A 16,845-nucleotide genomic window follows, 5' to 3' on the forward strand; every position below is an offset into this window, starting at 1 on the left:
GAGTATTTGATGGTTCAATACATGGTTCTATGAAACAGTTTGATACAAAAGCTATCGCTACCCAGTCCTAAAGACAATCTATCAGCTCACATAAGAGTGTCAAACATTAAGCATCTGAGATATCGTTATCTCACCAACCGATAAACACCTGCTTAATACCAACTCTCCTGTCAACCTTTCTGTGATAAAGCCAAGCTCAGCAAACTCTTCTGTATTTGATTCTTCCATTAGAAAGTGCATTGATTTACACTGTAAGCGCTTGTATTTTAATTACTACTGTGTGTATCTATGGATTAGTGAGCCACTTCAGGTCTTTATATGTGTGCCTTATCAAAATAAACAATGTGTTTGAGTCCACAAAAACTGAATTGTGTCCATGTCATTAGTTACAAAGGTTGAAGATTTATTAACCACCAAAGTGTCTTTGATGAACTGATCTGCCTTATCTAATCATGGTTCAAATTCCATGTAAATTGCTTTCTAAATAAACTGTATAACTCTGATACACTGTGATGTTGATTTTATCATTATAAACTGGAAAGTGTTTGTCACATTGACTGCTGATAAAGAATACTTTGGCGTACTAAATGAGGATACACACATCTCATCTTCAAGGTAATATAGTGTAATAGAAAATCACTGCATCGCTTAACTGCCCCCAGTTCTTATTGTCACGTCTTGGTATTTATTAGTGAAATGTTACTGTTTTTACGGTTTGACCTCAAGATTACCTAGGTGTTCATTTCTAGAAAAAACAGCTGTTATGGAGGTATTGGGGCTCCGCCTATTAGATAATGGCCAAACTAATTACAGCCAGTTCCAGTATTAACTACTTGCAGCAGTACTTTTCTCTTACCCTTTTCATGGCCGCCTATGGGTCACCCAAAGTGTATTAAGATGAGACCAGACTCTTCACACAGTATCATTGCTTCACCACTACAACAGCACATACTATTTCCATGTTAGTTAAATGGAAAAAACTCTTTTCTTTAAATGATAAAAACTTGTATTTATTACAGTGAAATTCTGGCAACCAAGTCATTAGGACATATCCTCTGGGAGCAATGGATGTCTGGGCCAAATTGTGTGCCAATCATTCAAGTCGATGATGAGATTTTTACTGCACAGACTCTTTGAGCTGCTGGCACCAGATGAACACTATAATGTTGCATGGCTTTCAAATGTTTCTGCTTTTCTACCTACAAATGTCAACGTTTGTCAAAATGTCATGAATAATCGTTCAGTCTTTTTTCTCTATTAGTAGTTATTGTGATAGTTTTGTGTGTTTTCAGTGTCTTTGCTTTTTGAGTCTCTCTCTTTTTGCTGACGATGGTAACAACGCTGATTCTGAATCAGACTTTGCTCTGATTCAGAATCTCTTCACACTTTTCGAGATAGTGATGACAAAAAGAAGTAGACAAACTCACATGAAATGCAAAACCCTTCCCATGTGAGGACGATGTTTCAACAGTAATCATTATAAAAAAGATGATTATCTTCCAAACTGATTATTGCTTTCTTAACTGCTATCACTGCCGTCATAAATAAGATTACGTGATGTAAAATGCAAAGTACAGACCAAAATAATATTTATTTTGAGAAGCCTATACAAATGTATGTACAACAATATGTTTGGGTGTTATGTGTTAAAGCAATGAGTGAGCTGAAACACTGGGAAAAAAGATAAATAATAAAGACTTCAAGCAAAGTTTACTTTTTACGTTCAGTTTTAATAACAGTTGCCTATTATTGCAGTAACAGTTGTTGTTGTTGGGTCAGACCTGACTGGTTTAAATATTAACTTTAAAATACTTTAATTGAAGGCTACAGAAGGACAAGGAGCTGGCATTTACAGTATAACACTTCATCTGTACTTCATCATACCCAGTTTTAGAGGGACAGCTTTTTTTTGACGACTCCACTCATTGTTTTTGCTCATTGTTACATCAGTTGGATGTTTGAGCTTCACTGTGCAGAATCACTTTATGTGCTTTTTTTACGTTCATCCCATCAAGGGGGGAAAGTTTCTCTTTGCTCACCTTTAATCTAAGTTGTACAAACAAGCATTATTTTGTGACATCACAACTCGTTTGTAAACCAAGTGTGATGAGAAACTCTAAAATGAGGAGAACAAAAAACACATCAGGAAACATTATTATTTAAAGCAGAGTATTTGTATCTCTTCAACAGGAATGGATCTTTAATAATCAATGGGAATCATTTCTGTACCGATGACACAATCAATTAATCCCAGGGTGTTTAGCATAGAACCAATTTAAAGATATAGGAAATTAACAATCAAATGATTCACTCAGAGACACCAGCAACACCGAAACTAGTCAAGACCAAAAAAATGTATTGAGCATTCTCCAGTTAAACTAGTACAATTCAGTTAGTGTGCATGAGCAACATGCACCACTTCACTACAGGAGGGATCTCATTTTTTTATATAATGAAAAGAACAAACAGTGCCATCCTGTGGTGGCAGGTCAACCTGCATAAATAGCATTCATGGCCTCTCAGAGATGGTTGGCGTAACCCTCTCCGCTGTCTGCAGTGTCGATGGTTTTGGTGCGCTGGTTTTGCACAGAAGCATACAGATCAGACATAATGGACATGGCGTCTGTGTTGCATTCATCTTCCTTCTCTGACTCTGGCGGCTCTTCTAAATGAACTGCATCTGAGTACTGTATCTGTGGAGAGCTGCGGCCAGACTGCGGCCTGGGAGGCTTCAGGGTCAGGTTGGCATAGCATTCCTGAGGTCCGGACTGGAGGGCGAGACAAAAAACAATAATGTCTTCATACGTCAACATATGTTCACATGTTTATAGTGAACATTTTAGCAAAGATATCGGATATGATCCAACACAACCCTACAAAGGCTTTCTGTACCAGATTTTCAAAGACTTCAATCTTTGAAAAGGAGTTCAAAGACTCTACCTGTGAGTCAGAATTGACTCTATGCTGACCCCTCAAAGATGAAGAGGGTTGAGGATCACCTCCTGTGTACAAAGCCGTGCCTGTGGAAAACAACATCATACTGTAAACAGATACAGACGAAGGCACTGTATTGAAAGAGACACACATGTACAATACACTTACTTGTCTGCACGAAGCCTATGTTTCCATAAATAGGATTATCTTCCATCTGCCTTTGGCTCCGTCTTAATTTGTCCAAATTAAGAGAAAGTAAGTTTTAAAATATATTGTTTTGGCAATGACTTTTTGATCATTAAAGAGGAGATTATTTCTTTCCTTTAAACAGTGAATTTATAGGCTACATACCTTCCCCTTGTCCTTCGTTTACATATCCCTTTCCCTGTTTCAGTATAAAGAATAATACACTCACCATCAGATAAAGAACATTTATTTGTTTTCACTGGATTTTTCACAAGCAAAAATGAAATTACCTGAGTGACATTTTGACACACAGCAAAAAATATTCCAAGCTAGTGAGAGGACCAGCATTGTGCTGATAACCCCGAATAGCACCAGTGGATGAAATGGATCAGGTAAAGTTTTCCTGTCTAGAGAAACATAGAAAACATATTTTAAGACACCCTCCCAACTTGTTTTACCCACATGAAAACTTCACACACAAAGACCCCATCCACAAAGTGAGGGGACGGTGCAAACCACTGCACCACAGTGTCAGCCAACACAGTGGGCAAGGGCAATGCAAGTTTATTTATAGAGCACATTTCATACACAAAGCATATAAGAAAAACATCTTGATGATGCTGTAAAATCCACTCCCACAGTCAGTATGCACACAAACATTTTGTACAAACACAATCCATGTCTGAGCCAATGCCCATCCTCATTATAAGGACAGGTTTGTTGTAAATTGGACACATGATTGGAGAGAGCTGCAGGCTCCGATTTGTTTCTTTCAAACCTGCAGCTTCCTGTCCATAAACCTCTCCCTGAGTCCTTTGGCAAGGTTTGTCACATGGACTGTAATGGTAGCTGCAACAAGGTTTAGTAAAAAGAAAACGTATGCCCAACCTCTGGTCAGCAGACAAACAAAGGCAATACAACAAATCATGGAAACAACACAGCAGCGGTTCCCTTAAGCAAGAGATTCACACCACACGTGTATCTGCAGTGGATCTGCTCAGTCTTCTGCAGCAGAAGATGTGGTTTTCACAAGGACGTAGTGCAGTACGTTTCTTTTGCAAGAGTACACGCTCAGCAAAAACCTGTTTGATGCATTTCCTATCTCAGAAAAACATTTGCAAATGTTCAGTTTTCAGTCCAACGTACTCTAGTAGATTATAATATTTCACTGAACCTATCTCCTTTGAATAAAGTCAATACACTATCTCTGTATCTTCACCACAACATTAAAAACTTCTTTTTTTTTAAATACTTTGTCACATCAGCCCAAGTTATTGTTTTGGGCTGGTTTTCTTACTAAAGTCTCTCTGAACGTTGTCCTGACTGTCCAAACACCATAAGTCCAGATGAGAGAAGAGAGGAGTTAATGAAAATATTGATACTCTTAAATTCAACAGATTTCTTTTGACCTCACACTCTACACACAGGCTGCCCTACAGTTCCTTATTGTTTATTCTTTTTCAGACACCCGTTCGGTTCCGCAAAACCAGTTGCTAATTTTCCTGAGGTCAACATAAAATAAAACAAACACTGGCCGCATACAGACATAACAACATGCATACAAACATAGATTGACCGTGCAGTCTAGACTAAAGTAACATATCTAAGAGAAAAGCAATCAAAATATTAATGAACTTAAACAATTCATGTACAGAAGTTATAAACTTACTAGTTAGTTAAAATCCCAAACAAAACATCCTGGCAGGAGAATATTACTTCTCATTTAGTGTTTTATTTATATGAGAAGACTGGAAGTTAAGTTCTCTGCAACGGTCAACCATGACAGACTGCGGTGCATCTTAACGACATTAGTTTTAAAAGAGCAGTGAAGAGCTAGTTCCTAATAGATGATGTGTTACATAGGAGAAGTCTTTCCTAAGTGATCGCAATACCCTGCCCCCTTTTTACAACAATAGCGTTAATATGTTCTGAGCAAGCCAAGTGATCATCAATTATGACGGCAAGTAATTTAGTTTTGAATAGAAGTTAAAAATAGAAGTGGGCCCAGGCATTTGCCCTGTGTTGGTAATATATATATATATATATATATATATATATATATATATATATATATATATATATATATATATATACTGTATATCCTCCTTGTGTATTAAAAAGGTTGTATTTATATAAAGACCTTATTTAATATACATAATTATAATATACAACACTTACTTTTATGATATACATAATATTAAATTCATCTTATTCACATTGTGTTGGCTTGAAAATGTAAGTAAAGTTATTAAGTAAGTAAGTAAAGTACAATCAGGAAAATGTACTTATTATCTCCTGGCAATATACTTTTAAAAGAATATGGAGACCTCTCAAGTCTCTACTCTGAATATACCATGTACCAACTATTGGCTGCAGTTACCACCGGGTCAATGTTTTCTTTTACCAGAAAGAATACACTTAAGAAACACTTAATGCAGCTGAATGTCACGTATGTCATGAATGTCATGTCCCTTTCAATCTCACATTAACCCTTTCATCAAAAATGATCATGTTAACATCTCACATTTAGATGGCATTTTCGATATCTTAAATCAAGACTTACCAACGGGTTCTGTCTCATTGTGACGGCTTACCATGGCAATGAAGCTTTAACTAGGAACAATTCTCTTTCTCTGAGACTCGCTTACTTTAAATGTGATAAACAAGACTACAGCATCTGTGGCAGGTTGATCCTCACGGAGTCACTCGACAGTTGGCTCAACCAACTGGTAGGACTTTGTACACGTTACAGGAAGTTTGCTTTTGCAGAAAACCACAAACTTTTTTCGACTAAGAATAACATCAAGGCGACACTCTTTTTACAATATAAATGTATATTATAGTTAAATAAATTTCCTTTCAGTATCTTTGAGAATGTAAAAGGTAACATTTAACATATATATTATCCCATATATGTTTATCATTTTCTTGTGTTTCAATATTGTTGGAAGAAAAACAAAGTTTAATGGGTAAATTCCCTCTACGTTCAAGGAAACAGGATGTTCATAAATCAAATAAAAATGACAATCTTTTTTGATGTTGGACCATATACAGAAAAAGGAAAAAGGAGTCAAGAGCCAAAAAATAGCAAATGCGTAGTTTTCAACCCCATGTGCCATAGAAAATACATTTTCTATCAAACTACACGACCTTACTAAACAGTTTAACATTACAGTATTCATTGGTATGCTCATATATTTACACTTTAAAGATTATGATGCAAATGTGAAATATAACTCTGTTAGTCTAATACTAGGATGTAACAAACAGAATAGACCGTTCAAATGGCCCGCATAAGTACTTGCTAATGAAAAACAATGGAGATCTTATGAGAGGTGTCCCGAGGCAATATAGATCGATTAATGACATGCAAACTGGTATCCTGGTTTGAAGTCCTGGTTTTAAACATCTTTTGGATTTAAGGTTTACACGGACCACAGTTAAACCTGTTTATGCAGCTCTCTATATTCCTGGTTGTAATATAAGCCATGTTTCGGATCCTCGGTAACCGTTTCTAAACTCTGGATTTACCTTCATCTGATGACCACTACAAAGTGACTTGAGATGCATATCAGAGAGACGGGTCAGGGGGCAGAAACGTCACAAAGGTCGAAGTCACAAACACAGAAGCCACCACTGATTAACACCTCGATGGTCAGAATAAAGACTGTTTGTCTTTAAAGATGGATTTAAAGGTTGTAGTTCGTATAATAAATGAAAACAGATGACAGTTTAGCCTTTAACATTGTTCTGTTTGAATCACACATTCATTTTCATCAATTTTACTATGTCACTGTAGGTTCTTCTAACAATTAAATGTTCTGACATGCAAACTGCACCCTTTTTGACATTTGAGATGAATGTCAGTTCAGTGAAGTGGCAGCTGAGCCCTGTCATGTCCTCCAGCTGCTTCTCAGGTCTGTTTTTACACATCCCACCCACCGACACTGGATGAGTGGCTTCCTGTAAGACATGTGGGCTCCTATAGGTCAAGCCATGCCCACCTTCACATCATGATGCACAGTTATTTAAAGAGATGGATCTGCAGAAGAAGAGAGTTCTTAATATATTTGACATGACAAGTTTAAAAGAGGTTTTGTATATCAGCTCATCCTGATTCATTCTTTCTGAAGCAAACTAAATATTTTGTAAAACCCACGAGACAGATGCTCTTTCTGTAATTATATGGTGGAAACACCAGAACATTAGCTAGCGTGTACATGTTTGAGGCTGATTTTCAGGTCAGTACATTTTACTTAAAGAACATAATTTGTGATGATGTGATTATTGTGATGTCCAGCAATGAACAATATGTCATTAACCTGCTCAAGATTTTAGCCACATTTTACAATCATAAAGTGACATTTTTGAAGAAATCCTATATTACATTAAAACATCACATTTAAAAACCTGTAATAAAATACTAAACTAAACTGTTAACTTATGCAAAGTACTACTAGTATACATGATTATGTAAACCTCTTGTGTGGGTTCATATGTATGTTATTTGTTTATTTTTATTTTTATTTCTGTCATGGAACTAAATAACCTTTATTTCTTATTGTGTTTCTAAGTCTTTGTCTGCATTGTACTACATTCTCTGATGACTTGCGGTTTAATAACAAAATTAAAAAACATATCTAAAACAAACCCACACAAACACAACCCACTAGAGAGCTTTGAAAAGAAAGTGTGCCCGCCCACCTGCCCTCCTCCAAACGTACCTACAGGCGGGTCTGACGTGCTCTTGTCCCGCCCCCTGCCCTGCTCGTGTCCTCTCCACTCTGAACGCTGATGTGTTACTAACTTCAACCTACGACTCTGCAAAAATGTTCAATTTCGGATCAAAATCGCTGCTGCTGTTCCTCCTGGCCTTCCCCTGTGGATTAATGTCCATCGGTAAGTCATATTTCTCGTTTGAAGCCGGCGGTTGAGCTCGTGCTTCACTTCGGCAACAGTTACAAAGTTACACAGCTTCACATATTGACGTGGCATAGTCACGTCGCTTCTCACAAGCTGCCTTTAAGTCTTCACCAGCGCTTTCTTACCGTCAATGTTAGGACGTTTTATCCATACGTTTATATTTATAAGAATAATGACATTAAAAGAGTTAAGCTCGTGTGTTTTGCTCTGAAAATGATCGTCTTCGACCAGCTGCTGCCGTCGTATTGTAAAAAAAAAAAAAAAAAAAAAAAAGCCCTAATGTCAGCCATTAAAAGTGAAGTTACATTTCCCTGAGCTTCAGAGCCGATCTTAGACAAAGTCTAAAAGTCGTGGATGCAGCAACAGGCTCCGTCCTGCTGGGACACGTCAGCATAGATAAGCTGGTAACATATGTAAGTTTGTGTTTGTCGGTTTCGCTTAAAGCTTATTTTTCTCGCCGCTGACTTGCATCAATCAAAACGGGACTTTTATTGTTCTGCTTTTGTTCATTTTTAACTGGCAACAAAGTGTCCTGTTGGTCTGCAGACAGGGAAATATGGCAATAATGAAAATGTACCCGTTCCGATGTGTGACAAAGTGTAAAAATAAGCCATTCATTTTACCTTTCAATATTGTGAACTCTACTATAATGCAGCTAAAATATCACCTAAAAAACATTTAATTCATTGATTGGTTTGCTGAATGGTCTTACTGGTGTGAAATATTCCAGTTCTGCCACCAACAAAAGATTTTACAGAAGAGCAAATCATGTTTCAACTCACACTTTTCTCACAACTACACAAATAACCTCTGGACTCTGTGTTTACAAAATACATTACTACTGACATATATTGATGGATTGCGGTGATACTTTAGGGATGTCTGTTGGCATTTGTACAAGATATACACACAAAAACGTGTGTGAAAGAAAATATCAGTAAATGTGGATATGATGACCTAATACGGCATTGTCCATTTCTCTAACTGAAAACTGTCATAATGTTGCTAGCTGAGAGAATACGCCAACCAGGAAAACACAATTCATCAGTATTAAGATTGGATAATAATCAAAATCCTGTACGTTATAATCACGCCAACAACAGTATAACTTGTATAACATCACTCATTGTGTCTTCTGCCCCACGCAGGCTACGTCTCTGCAGACTCAGACTCTGCTGAGGACATTGCTGAGGACCCAGAGGCTGCAGTAGATGAGGAGGAAGATGAGGAAGAGGTGCTCGTTGAGGAAGATCAGATGCAACCATCGGTACGTGTGTTTTTATGACACAGGAGCGTAGCAAACCGTTAGATTTACACGCAGATGATCAAGTAACGATGACATTTCCCCTCAGGAAGGAGACGAAGACGAATCTGATGAAGCAGCTGATAAACAGTTGGGGTCGAACCCTGATGCCGACACAACCATCCTCTTCGTGACAGGAGAAGGTACGTTTTCATTCAGCCAGCTTTTACACTCCAAGTCATCATCAACCTGGCCTGCTTTTGTTTTATGGGCCGATATCGGTCAATTCTGTGGCTTTGTCGGTACATCTTACAACTCATACTTTATTTGCATTCATGTTTTTTTTAAATTATATTTATTTGTATTTATAATGAATTTAGAGTTTCCTGCCGGAGAAATTGTGAGGATCATGGTGGGTTTCACCAACAAGGGAAGCCAGGACTTCACCGTTCAGTCGCTGGAGGCCTCCTTCCGTTACCCCCAAGACTTCCAGTTCTACATTCAGAATGTAAGTTTAAATAAAATATGAAATAAATACAATAAAAAAACACCTTTTTACTTTATCTGGAGTGTGATACAAAATCATTTAAGAATGCAAACATGTGTTGATTTGTTTTCACTTTGAGATGAGCTGAAAGTGCTCGATGTCTACGTGTCTCATGCGTTTGTTTGTTTTAGAGTATGTTCAAATATAATTCTGAATGATATAAAAGTTAATTATTTAAGTTAATAATAAAAGAAAAGGGCATGTCTTAAATAACTAAAAAGTTTTATTGTCAAGTAGGCTTTCACTTGACTGAATTTGCCTTAGTGTATGATACATACAATAAACATTAAGAGTAAATAAAAATATAGGCAAAGTATTGCAAAATTCAAAAACATAAATTCAAAACAATTACAATGAATAATACTATAACTAATTAAATGCAGAATGTGCAAAAACATTACTAATATAGAAATGTTCATGCCCCACATGGATTTCAAGCTTTTTTTTTTTGTAGAAGACAAGAAAAAATCCACGACATTTTATTTTTGATCTACTGAATGTTTACTTTCTTTATTGCTGTGTGTAGTTCACAGCGTCGCCTCTGAGCACTGCGGTGCCGCCCCAGGCTCAGGCCTCTTTCGAGTACTCCTTCGTCCCAGCTCAGCCCATGGCGGGTCGCCCTTTTGGTCTTGTTATCCTCCTCACCTATCTTGACACTGAGGTAAAAGGTTTTTTTTATTATTTATTTATGAAAAATATATATATTTGTGGTGGTGGTGCTTGAGATCTGTACAGGTTGTTCTTTAGAGAAAAGATGTAGTGGCTGTCAAGATGCTCCACAGGAAGGATTTTCACAGCCCATCTCAAATTTAGATGACTCATGAAAATGAATACCTGCAGAAGCCATTGTCAGCAAAGCAGTTTGTCTTTATTTTCATGTAACAGCTATATTTGTTTCCATTTTTGTATAATTGGGATGACTGGTGGCTCCTTACTGTCATTATTTTCTGCCTGCTGTTGAGCTCTGACAGTTGTTTCCATGCGTGATGTGATGGATGCTGAGTCATATTGATATTCGGCTTTTTAAAGAGCAGCTCTAAAAACTTTTAAAAAAGTTCTTGAAAGGTACTTGTTTGCTCAGTGTTTGCTTACTACTTTCTTTTGTTTTGTTTTTCTTCAGGGCAACGTGTTTCAGACGGCCATCTACAACCAGACCGTCACCGTCACTGAGCTAGAAGACGGGCTGGACGGAGAAACGTAAGGCTTTCTTCTACTCTGTTCTATCATATCACATATTTGTCCATGAAAATGTGGATAAAGTTCTTCACCCTTTCATATTATTTCACTGCAAAAATGGAAGGAAGAGTGCAAACTATAGAGTAGCACCAAAATGACTGAATCAGGACGTTTTAAACCAATTACTGCAAATAATGTGTAAATCTAATTATTTTACCTACTTTATTACTTATTTGAAATGTCCCCTAAGACTTCGTGCAGCCCTCTGAGGCTTCACAATACCAGTCTTCACAGACTATTGCAGCGCATGTAAGAACCTGTAAAAAGGAGGTGTGAAATTGGCACAAAGATTAGTTGTCAGAATTGTGCTGTTGGTGCAAGATGCAGAAACTGTCACCAGCAAATTATTCAAGATAAACAAAGCGTTTTGCATCCTAAAATCTTATAACCGATCAGAAAATGTTGCAGATCCACATCAGTTGAAGGTCATTTTTAGGGCACAAGGGTGCTCATTTTGTTAGACTGGTCTTAATGCCAAAGTTGCAGTTTCTGATGAAGGGAGCTCTTTGCTTGAATATGGCTATTTTGTATAAATTGTTTTGTAAGTAAACTGCAGAATATTAAGGAGAAGTAATTGAAATGTTTTCATACCATCTTCAACTAGCTTGTTTGCTACATATTTTTAAATAAATAGCATTACAAAAAATGATTTGAAACATAGATGGCTACACATTGTGACCATACGTTGTAGTGTAATGTGAGTAAAGTATATTGCGTCTTCAGTCCTCCAGTAGCCATGCTTCACTCGCAGAGAGCGCTGTGCAAAAAGTTACTGTGGAACTCTTTTATTTATTTATTTATTTTTGTGATTTCCGTTCATTGATTGAAGAATTAATTTTGTTTCTTTCTGCAGAATGTTCCTGTACATCTTCCTGGTTGGACTGGTGAGCCTGGTGCTCTTCGGGGTGTACCAGGTCCTGGAGACGAGGACGGTATGTGTTTGTCTTCTATCAGCTGCTTTGTTTGGGACATGGCATGAGTAATTTACAAATGTGATACACTATTGTCTTGTCTACAGCAGGTGGAACAGAGTACACAATAACATGTCATGTCATGCATCCTCCTCCATGTGACTTCTTCTCCTTAAACAGGGATACATTGATATTGAAGCAATCATGGATAAAATGTTTTTGAAATGAGACATGTTGTCTTTCAACTTGTGTTTTGCAGAAAAAGAGAATGGCAGTGAAGATAGAGAAGGGCACTGGTGGGATGAACGATGTGGACATCAGCTGGATCCCTCAGGAGACTCTCAATGTCATGAGTATGTTTATTTTATTTTACTCTCTGTAATAACAGAGTAGTGATTACGTTGGTCATATTACTGTAACTCTCCAGTGAAAATAAAATCTGATCTTCACATCCTGTTTTACAGACAAGGCTTCCCCTAAAGTATCTCCACGGAAACGAACCAAAAGGGCAGCTGGAGCAGATCAATAAAACTGTCCGTTTCCATCCGTCATCATACAGTCCAGCGGGCTTTCAAAGCTCATCTCCTCGCCACAGTATCCCGATTCCCATTTACCATGGAGCATCATTTCCAGTCCAAGCAAAGTGTCAAAGATGTTTGTATGTATCATCCTGCTGCTCTGCCGAAGCCACAACCAAGAGAGCATCCTGGACTGGAAGACCATTTAGACACTAACAGGGCTGAACTACAGTTCATTTTAAAGGGTCTTTGTATCTGTGTGTGTGTTCGTGTGTGTGTGTGTGTGTTCGTGTGTGTGTGTGTAAGTTGGTAAAAGATGAACCAAAAAGTCATTAAACCTTTTATTGAGAAACAAAGGGATTGTGGTACAAACTGCCCTTCAAAAGAACCCTTTGACTGTATGAATGCTGTCGTGTCATAATAATTGCATTGGAGTTTAATTACATTTATTTTACAGATTTGTTCGCTGCATTGGTAGGCTTCAAAAAACCATTCCTATTTCATCTGTTGAATGAGATGAATTCCCCTCCTCTCTATCTGTAAACACCATGGTGCCTTTTCTGCGGTGCCCTGCAAAGACTTAATTTTTAAGAAGAAAGTAGATGCAACTAATTAAAAGGTCCCACTGAAACGTCTCTGCTTTTAACATCCAGTCACATAGATTCAGGTTTATAAAATGAAAAACCTTTGTTTTTCAGTGGGGCAATGGCATCTGCCAATACAACAAGCGTTAAAACAGTGTTCTCTGGAGGTTAATTTACCTGTTTTGTTTTTTTACTTAGTGCTGGTGGTGCAATCTGTCAGATTGTATGCCTTTACAAAAACAATAAAAGGGTGAACAAAGTGTGTCCCATTAGTTGCTCTCATTTTTATACTGTTTGTGGTTGTTGTAATCTTCAGTACATGGATTCAGTAAAAATGACAATAATGGATGTGTCTCATAAGGAAACTTGAAAGGACATGTAGATCTGCAATTAAAGATAATTTTAATAATCAACTAAATGTTTGGGCTACAAAACTTCAGAAAACAATGAAAATTGCCCATCTCAATATTCCAGTGCCCAACGTGATAATCAGATGTCTTCATTTTGTTCAGTGTAAACCTCAAAGCTGTACAATCTATAATATTATGTTAAAAGACCACATGAGAAAAGAAAATGCTCATGCTTGACAAGTTAGAACCATCACATTTTTGCTTTTAAAAGGATTCAAACAATGTTGATCAACTAATTGATTAATTCACTAATCGTTTGCAGATCTAATGATGTTTTGAGCCACACAGAGTTTGGTTTGGTAACCTTACATTTGTATGGGTCAATACATTCCTTAAAACTTTAATATGAAAAATGTAATGTGGCACAAACGAACTAACAGAGATAGTGTTCAATTGGTCTACCTAAAGAGTCCTTTCAGCTCCTTGATTTTACTTTTTTGCTCTTTGCTCACAATGAATAATTTATGCAATCTCTATTTTCCCCATATTCCTAATGCTTATATGATAATATGATATGATAATCTACATACATATATATCTCAATATATCAGAACGTTGTCTCTATTTACCTCTATAGTTAGTACCAAACTACATCTCCCCAGGAGGTTATTAGGAAATAATGCAACTGTAAGAAAGGAAATGATGTGGACAGGAGGGCTTCACATTTAAACACATGGAATAGCAGCAGGTTTAATATGAATAATGTGTAATAGCATAAAGCTTCTGCACTGTAAGAATAGAGTGGAGTTCCTACATTGAGATAACATCCGTGATTCAAATCTTTAAAGTACCAGAAAGTGTGTGATAACAAGCATCGTGAGAGTCCTCCCTGCGTTGCGTGAGTGTTGCAGGAGGGTTGTACGGCGGTTCCTCCTCTTCGGGGAGGTGAGAGCTGTCCGGTGCTGAGGGGGGAAGAAGATGAGCTCAGCGCGCGCCAGGGGGCAGGTAACGTCAGCAGTCGACCGGAGCAGGGAAAGAGTCCATACACACCCACCAAGTGTTTATCTCCGCTTAATCACCGACACACATTAATGATGGGCAGCTAATCGGCACCTTGTGACTCAGCTCCGCTTTTTTATTCCGATTCATGAGTGCCTCGGCAGCATCCCGCGCCCTCCGCTTGGCTTGAAATGGGATGATATGGGATTTTTCATGTCGACGAAGATCGGAGGGATTCTTGCGTTTGCCTTGGGTAAGATATGTCAAGCTGCTCCGCGGGTTTTATTTAAGCTGCGAGCCACTTTGGATGTTTTGACACATAAAACTGCCTCTTTATTATCTTCCAGCATCATCCTGTCACGCTATGATTGTAATCTCTATTTGTCTCCACCAGTGTTGCATGATGGATAGTAGACCTGCACCTTGGCAGCTTGTAGTACACCCATCGACGGTAGATGCCGGGGTGTCTGTACTTAAGTGATAGTGAGCAAGCTTTTGGACAATAAAAACCCACAATATGATTTGTTTTTATATATTTATACTTAATATTTAGTGCTTGAATAGTGCTTATTTAGCATTGTCCTATTGCAGAATGTTGTATTATCGACGTGTTTAAATATAGCGTTTAAATCGCAAAAAGCTCCGAACAGAGCATTGCACCCCATGTGGAAGGAATTTACGGGATGCAGTGATCAGAAGTATTATCTGTGGTAACATCTTCACCGCCACTGACATATGTCAAAAGTGAAGATCTTTAAATGCACATACTAAATGAATGTTAAAAGCACTTGCATGTATTAATGAAACAACAACACAATTTGAATTAAATAGTTTTCTGTGAAAAAAGTTGCATGATTATAAGCAGTATTAGAAGTGGGGGAGATGGTAGAGAAAGATGAGCCAGACTGAGACTATTTCACAAGAAAAATGCCACATTATAATAAATAAATTAGAATATGTTCTGTCTGTGTTGCAGTATTCCTGTCCCTGGTGGTGTCAGGAGACTCGGATGCAGACGTGAAGTGTGAGCACATTTATAAGGACTTTTCTGATTGTGTCCTGGAGCTGGGAGACAGCATGGACAACTATCAGGAGAACGTGACCAGCGAGAGGGGAGTGGCGGCCGTGTGCAGGTGATAATAACTTCATCAGTAAGGGAGTGTGTGAGCAGCAGGCAGCATTCATCTGTACACATGGGACATCCCCTGTATGTGTTTTATTTAAACTGATTAAGTCACTTTTAACCAGAGAAGGTGGAAACTGAAAGACAAAGCAGCTGTGAAGGGTGGGAATAATAGCCTTGAAGTGAAAACAAGTTGTGCATGATTTAGTGAATTAATACAGACGGATACAGTATGAAGTATCTGTCTGACAAAATGCCGGAGAGAAAAAGAGCAGATGCCATAATCTCCGAGGGAGAATAGAGAAATGGTGCTGAGACACTGAGCCATTGTACTAAATAATTTATGACTTTGCTGCAGCAGTAATGAAATTCTGGGGACGTTTTTTGTATCATTGTTACCGCACGCACTCTACAAACCCAGCACAGTATATTGAAAACAGAGATTTACACATAAGCCTTCTGTTGAAAATTGCCCTCTTGCATTATCATCTGTGATGTTGTTTCACTCTCTGATGCAGTTGCCATGGTAATTAAAACTCAGTTTGATTTACGTGAAGCCACCGTGGCCGTCTGAGTGATAGTTTACTGGCAATCCAAATAATCCACGACAGCCAGTGCACTTCAGCAGGCTGGAGTCGGGATGAATTGTTGAGTGAAATAACGCAGCGTTGATCTGATGATCCTTTTGTTTGCCACAGCCACTGGGAAGCTTTCCACACATGTGCCCTCACGGCGCTGTCTGACTGTCAGGAGGAAGTCAGCTCCATCTGGGAGACTCTGAGGCAGGACTCCACGAAGATGCGCTTCCAGGGAAGTCTGTTCGACCTGTGCAGCCCCAGCTCCTCGCCCAGCTTGAGTTCACCTCTCGCTGCCCTTACCCTACCACTGATGGGCGTGCTCATCATGACTGGGCCCGACTGGTACCCTGTATAGATGGGGGTGGGGGGGGGGGGTGGGGGATTAGGGGAAGGAGAGGAGAGGGCTTCAAATTCCCCTGTGTTCAGTCCACCTAAGTAGTAGGTCCACAAACCTAAAGACAAGGATTTAAGAGGATACAGATCATTTTGACACAGAACCACGGAGGCCTGTGGAAAGCAAATCAATATTTGCTGTGATGAATAATGTTTGAAATCTCCTCAAATACTTCAGCTTGATTCTCCCTTACGTCGAGAAACTGATAGAGCAGTTGAGAAAAATGACATTTCAGCCAATTTATCAGTCCAGGCAAACTAAAGCAAACACTACAAGTATTCAAGGGATTTCAGATACAATGTGAGATCAGTCAGTCAGA

General features: G+C 38.3%; 2 protein-coding genes across 2 annotated transcripts; both read left to right on the forward strand.

Moving 5' to 3' along the window:
* The first annotated feature begins 7,890 nt into the window (after positions 1–7,890).
* Positions 7,891–13,346, forward strand: ssr1 (signal sequence receptor, alpha). The gene is made up of 9 exons (XM_029432415.1): positions 7,891–8,019; positions 9,192–9,310; positions 9,396–9,489; positions 9,667–9,794; positions 10,360–10,494; positions 10,954–11,030; positions 11,923–12,001; positions 12,240–12,333; positions 12,445–13,346. The coding sequence occupies exons 1-9, from the start codon at positions 7,950–7,952 to the stop codon at positions 12,507–12,509; spliced, it is 861 nt and encodes a 286-aa protein (XP_029288275.1). The 5' UTR covers positions 7,891–7,949; the 3' UTR covers positions 12,510–13,346.
* Positions 13,347–14,369: 1,023 nt separating this feature from the next.
* LOC115008645 (neuritin-like) lies at positions 14,370–16,487 on the forward strand. The gene is made up of 3 exons (XM_029432360.1): positions 14,370–14,684; positions 15,408–15,564; positions 16,253–16,487. The coding sequence occupies exons 1-3, from the start codon at positions 14,633–14,635 to the stop codon at positions 16,485–16,487; spliced, it is 444 nt and encodes a 147-aa protein (XP_029288220.1). The 5' UTR covers positions 14,370–14,632.
* Positions 16,488–16,845: the final 358 nt, after the last annotated feature.

The sequence above is a fragment of the Cottoperca gobio genome, chromosome 5 (genome assembly GCF_900634415.1).
Source record: "Cottoperca gobio chromosome 5, fCotGob3.1, whole genome shotgun sequence".
In the NCBI taxonomy this organism is placed as follows: Eukaryota; Metazoa; Chordata; class Actinopteri; order Perciformes; family Bovichtidae; genus Cottoperca; species Cottoperca gobio.

Bases quoted from the DNA above. Each gene is read 5' to 3' on its own strand.
- ssr1 (XM_029432415.1), top strand. From the start codon at position 7,950: ATGTTCAATTTCGGATCAAAATCGCTGCTGCTGTTCCTCCTGGCCTTC. The intron at 9,311-9,395 runs GTACGTGTGTTT...ATTTCCCCTCAG, and splicing joins AAGATCAGATGCAACCATCG to GAAGGAGACGAAGACGAATC. The intron at 10,495-10,953 runs GTAAAAGGTTTT...GTTTTTCTTCAG, and splicing joins TCACCTATCTTGACACTGAG to GGCAACGTGTTTCAGACGGC.
- LOC115008645 (XM_029432360.1), top strand. From the start codon at position 14,633: ATGGGATTTTTCATGTCGACGAAGATCGGAGGGATTCTTGCGTTTGCC. The intron at 14,685-15,407 runs GTAAGATATGTC...TCTGTGTTGCAG, and splicing joins GATTCTTGCGTTTGCCTTGG to TATTCCTGTCCCTGGTGGTG. The intron at 15,565-16,252 runs GTGATAATAACT...TGTTTGCCACAG, and splicing joins GGAGTGGCGGCCGTGTGCAG to CCACTGGGAAGCTTTCCACA.